This window comes from Nicotiana tabacum, chromosome 20, assembly GCF_000715075.1.
Source record: "Nicotiana tabacum cultivar K326 chromosome 20, ASM71507v2, whole genome shotgun sequence".
Classification (NCBI taxonomy): domain Eukaryota; kingdom Viridiplantae; phylum Streptophyta; class Magnoliopsida; order Solanales; family Solanaceae; genus Nicotiana; species Nicotiana tabacum.
The window spans coordinates 82,866,544-82,872,218 of NC_134099.1; the positions used below are offsets into that span (position 1 = coordinate 82,866,544).

Genomic DNA, 5,675 nt, shown 5'->3' on the forward strand with positions numbered 1-5,675 from the left:
AGGTTCTTTTTGTGATCGAGATTCTAATTGTCTTTCTTCATTTTCATTAGACCTTATAGCTTGAGAGGTTCTCTTTTTTGTCAACAACGAAACCTTTTGGTTTCGCAAAGATGCAAGTGATCCAGCTGGAATAAGGTTGGATAGTTTTTTATTTTTGCTTGAACACCCTTCTTGATTCATGACTATTAAAATCTCTGCCAGATTCCAAAAAACAAACGTGAAATAGTATAAGATGAGTAAATATTACTGAAAAAAGGAGAAGTATGAAAAGAAAAGGTAGAGAGGCAAATGTTATATCATCAAACTTGCAAATAAATAAGAGATCAAACAAATGAATTGAAGAAATGAGATTTTGACCATTAATTCTTTCAGAATAAACAGCATACCAAAAAGAAGACAGTCATACTTTGGCATCTGAAACATGCCCATATAACATTTGGCCTAAAAAACTTTGAGCAACAAAGAGAAATACCGAAGGATAAAGGACGAACGACAGCGAGCATTATAAATAATAGTACTCCATATGTAAAAACATTTCAGGGATACATATTGCTTCTAGAAATCAAAAGTACAAAACATCATAAGTAAAAATCAAAGCTTAACATCCAACTCACCTCCAAAAAAACTGAAACCCCACTTCAAATTAAACCCTAGTGTAAAGAGCAATCACCTGGACAAGAAATGCAGAAACGTTGTTTATCTGATCACCCTGGAATTGAATAACCTTCAAAAATAGCAACATCACATGACATATTAGTCACAACACTCAAAAATGACCATGATATTGTAAGACATTTAACAAATAGATAACAATCTCCCTAAAAAGAAAATGAAACAGATTTAGAAGTGATAGATAGTTCGAAAAATAATCTATATATATATATATATATATATATATATATATATATATATATATATATATATATATATATATATATATATATATATGTATTATCCATTACTCAAAAAAGTATATACTTAAAAGAATTTCAAAATTTTCTTATTTAATCATCTGCTTCCATCCAGTCCCAATCAGTATCATCAAACCCATCTTCCTCTTCCGATTCTTCCGATTCTATAGTCATATCATATGAATGTTTTGCATTAGTTGGAATATCAACAATATCAACGGGTAAATCTTCTCTTGACCATCTAACGTCAACATCAAGTAATCTAGAGGAGGAACGAATGTCATTATTAGGTTCCCTCTAAAATGTGTCTCCAATATTGGGACAATTCTCTTCCTCTAGATCATACAAATCAACATGTACTTTATTCCTTGCATAATAAACATCTTTTTCAGTTGGATCCTCCACATAAAAAACTTGATAAAATTGTGATGCCAACACAAAAGGGTCATCTGTACTGCCTAATCTATTGAAATACACCCGAGTTAACCCATAATCATCTATTTCATTACGAAACCAATCACATCTAAATAGTACAACGCTAAAACAACCCCAATAATCAACCTCAATGATATCCCGAATAGCTCCATAATAGATAATCTCACCATCGATGGGATTTTGGTCCCTAGCACTAGCAAAACTATCAGTTGTTGACGATAAAGTCACTCCACTATTTTGAGTCTTGCCTTGGGAATCCCGTTCTTTGGTATGAAATTGGTATCCATTAATAAAATATGCAGTATACCTTTTGGCCACCATATTAGGTCCTTTGGCTAGCCATAGTAAATAATCTGGCACTACAATATTTTTAACTTTCTCCTTAAACCAATTACTGAATTCCCGACTATGATTCCTTGCTCTTTCCCATGCATTTGATCTACTGTGATTAACAATTAAATTCTTATGTTCCCTGCAATCATGATATTTCAAGTTTAATCATATAATAAACAAATATAAAATATAAATAAACATATATAAAATTTATCTTACTCGATAAACTTTTCCATTTGCTCATCTCCAGTATTGAACAGAGCATATCGATGTGCTTCAAAATATAACTGTGAATCCATGACAAAAGTATTTTGTTTCTTACTTCCAATTGGATGACCTATATTAGAGAATAAAGGTGACAAATTTTGAGAGTACTCATCATCCACAGTTTGGTACCTACTGAATTTTGTCTTGACACCATCATGTAGGTATCTCGAACAAAAAGTCAAGCACTCGTCAGCCAAAAACCCCTCTGCTATTGACGCTTCTAGACAAGATCGATAGCGTACAAACGCCTTGTACTTACATAGGTTTCTCTCAATGGGATACATCCAACGAAAATGATCCGCCCCCCAAAGCTTAATTTCATTCACCAAATGAATAGGCAAATGTGGCATTATGTCAAAAAATGTTGGATGGAAATTTTTTTCAAGCTCACATGTTATTTCAACAATTTCAGACTGCATTTTTTCAAGATCTCTTTTCCTTATGACCTTACTACATATAGCTCTAAAGAAATTTTCCAACCTAATCAAGGACAATGAAACATTCTTGGGCAACACTTTTCTAACAGCAACCTGCATCAAGTAATGCATCATAAAATGAGCGTCATGACTCTTGTACCCCGATATTTTCATCTCCTTCACATGCACGCATTCTGAAATATTCGAAGCACACCCTTTTGGTAATTTAGCATTTTTCATGACAGTGCAAAATAAAATTTTTTGTTTTGGTTCCATGTAGAAACAAGATTTAGCCAAACTTACAGTTCCATTATTGTTTGGTTTTGGTTGTAGCTCCTTTCGTATCCCCATTTCTTGCAAGTCATAGCGAGAATTTTCATGGTCCTTTGACTTTCCATCTATTTCCAATAAAGTCCTGAGTAAACTATCACATATGTTTTTCTCAATGTGCTTCACATCAAGATTGTGCCTCAGTTTGTTATGCGCCCAATATGACAATTCAAAGAAAATGGATCTCTTTTTCCATGGGCCCTTAGCACTCCGAGGCCTTTTTTAGCTCCCTTTCCAAAGATATTGTTGAATTCAATCAGCTCTTCAAACACTTCCTCACCGGTCAAAGGAGTAGGTGCAAGTCTATGCTCCTCTTTACCATCAAATGACTTCTTTTCTCTTCGAAATGGATGATCAACAGACAAAAATCTTCGATGACCCAAGTAACACATCTTGTGACTATGCTTGAGATATTGAGAGCATGTGTCATAATTGCAAGTGGGGCATGCCAATTTCCCCTTAGTGCTCCATCCTGAAAGCATAGCTAATGCTGGAAAATCACTAACTGTCCACAATAAGGCAGCACGCATTCGAAAAGTTTGGTTGGTTACAGCATCAAACGTGTCTATCCCCATTTCCCATAGTTCCTTCAATTCTTCAATTAATGGTTGTAGGTACACATGTATATCATTTCCCGAAGACAATGGACCTGGAATGATCATAGACAACATTATATACTCTGGCTTCATGCAAATCCACGGTGATATATTATAGTTCATTAACATAACAGGCCACGTGCTATGAGAAATGTTTATCGTCCAAAACGGGTTGAAACCATCACTTGAAAGACCCAATCTAACATTACGAGGATCGCTAGAGAAATCCGGGTGCAAAGAATCAAAATCCTTCCAAGCTTCCCCATCAGCAAGATGTCTTATATTTCCATAATTGAGTCGTTCATTAACATGCCATCTCATCATAGCAGCCGTTTCAGGACACATGAATATCCTCTGAAGCCTAGGCTTTCAAGGAAAGTACCTTAAAATCTTTGTGGGGATTTTAGAGTTTGTATTAGTCAAAGGACCAGCATTCTTCCATCTTGAAGACCCACAAATGGAGCAATTATAGGCCTTCTCATTTTCTTTCCAAAATAACATGCAATCATTGGGGCATGCATGTATTTTTTCATAATGAAAACCCAAATATTTTATCATGTTTTTAGCCTTGTTGAAAGATTCTGGTACCTGAGCAAAGGGAAATGCCTCTTTTATCAACTCTAACAAATCTGAGAAGGCCACATTACTCAACCCATGCAAGGATTTAAGCAAGTACAACCGAATAGTGAAACTCAATTTACTGAAATTTTCACACCCCGGATATAACTCTTGTTTTCCTTCTTCTAGTAATTTGAAAAATTTCCTTGCTTCTTCAGATTGTCTTTCCCTATCTCCTTCTTCATCCCCTGCCTGACCCTTTATATTTCTAAACGTATCATGAAGCATTCCATCAATATCATCACGCATGTTAGAACATTCATCATCATTTCTTGGAGAAGGTGTATTTATCGAGGAAAATTCCTCCCCGTGGAAAACCCATTTGGTATAACCATCAACAAACCCATGAACAACCAAATGATCCTCCACCACATTTCTATAATGCCAATAGCGATTAATGCATTTTTTGCAAGGGCATAATATTTCATTTCCTTGGGCAGCTCGTTCAAATGCCTTATCAAGAAAATTATTCACTCCACCTATATAATCATCCGTCCATCTAAGGAGATTCACCCAACTTTTATCACCATAATCCATGGATATCCTATATAATATATTCAAATCACCGAAATTAATATTGTATCGTATACCTTTAGAAGCTTTGCTATCTATGAGTTTTGCTTTCACTCCTGCAGGCCTTTGCCAGCTTCTGTCTAATCCACTAACCTGTAACAAATCATTGAGAACTGAAGTAAGAATACCAAATGAAGCAAAAATATAAAAGAAAAGAAGAGTTTTTCAAAAGTAAAGATGGACTAAACCCCACCAGATTCTCGGCAAAAGCATCAACTTTCCATATTATCTGGACCACTTACCATAAAAGTTTTCTGTTTGGTCATTTAATTAGTATTGAATAGTTGTGTCAATTATACACAGGTGGACATTGAGGGATGAAGTTGTAGGAGATTTAGTTTGGTTATTGAGATGGAAAAGAGGAATTGGTTGTGGAAAGGAGACATTCTGAGAAGAGCAGTGGAGAAACTGAGAGTTGTTGTTCATTGTCATCACATTCAGAGAGACACTCTGATGAGCAGGTAAAAACAAAAAAAAAGAGGTTCTCATTGTTCATAGGTTGTCTTGACACTCTTATAATTAGTCGTGCTGATATGAAGAAGGCTAACCTCGTCACACACTTGATAAAATACATTGTTGATTTCTCACATCCACATACTTAAAGCTTTATATGAATGATTTCAAACTGATAATGGTCGAACGAAATATGCTGCTCACATTTTCATAGTTAAGAAGTGTTAAAAGTTGTATTATGTATTAAATTTATGCACCTGTGCAAATTTTAAGTTTTTATCAACATAAGATCAATATTCAAAGATTCTAATTCTGAAGCCATGCATCTCAGATCCAATATAGGTGTGAAAGACTTCATCATGGAGCTGATTATGTCAGTCCCACATATAGTTAAGCAGCCAAAAACATCTTTCATTATCTGTGAAGAGTATCTATCTAGAGAAAGAAATAATGATTGGCAGTTCGCTGAAGCAACAGATGATCAAGTTTTATATACAACAATATATTAAGGCTCAAACAACCGATACATCACAATGTCCAACTAATACCACATAGTTTGAAGCAGACTAATGAAAATAGGACAAAGGAACCATAAGGAGCTGGAAATGTTCCTATAGTTGTGTATCAACACAAGGTCATTTACTCACTACAGAAGAGCATTTCAATATCTTATGTCATTATGTTGCTAATTAAGGCCAAATATATCAAAAATATAACAGAAGAAGCCTCGAAACACTTCTTTC

The 5,675-nt window shown here is 34.8% G+C and overlaps 1 protein-coding gene across 1 annotated transcript; it reads right to left on the reverse strand.

The window, feature by feature from the left end:
* Window positions 1-1,004: 1,004 nt before the first annotated feature.
* On the reverse strand, window positions 1,005-3,633 carry LOC142174437 (uncharacterized). Its single transcript, XM_075240230.1, has 5 exons — window positions 2,859-3,633; window positions 2,666-2,760; window positions 1,899-2,476; window positions 1,258-1,818; window positions 1,005-1,173 (listed from the first exon to the last, which is right to left on the reverse strand). The coding sequence occupies exons 1-5, from the start codon at window positions 3,631-3,633 to the stop codon at window positions 1,005-1,007; spliced, it is 2,178 nt and encodes a 725-aa protein (XP_075096331.1).
* Window positions 3,634-5,675: the final 2,042 nt, after the last annotated feature.

What these genes read in the sequence shown, in the direction of transcription:
- LOC142174437 (XM_075240230.1), bottom strand. Translation starts at nt 3,633, where the DNA reads ATGTGTCCTGAAACGGCTGCTATGATGAGATGGCATGTTAATGAACGA. An exon ending in AACCAAACAATAATGGAACT is followed by an intron (nt 2,477 to 2,665) that starts GTAAGTTTGGCT and finishes TACTTGATGCAG; the next exon opens with GTTGCTGTTAGAAAAGTGTT. An exon ending in CAAATGGAAAAGTTTATCGA is followed by an intron (nt 1,819 to 1,898) that starts GTAAGATAAATT and finishes TCATGATTGCAG; the next exon opens with GGAACATAAGAATTTAATTG.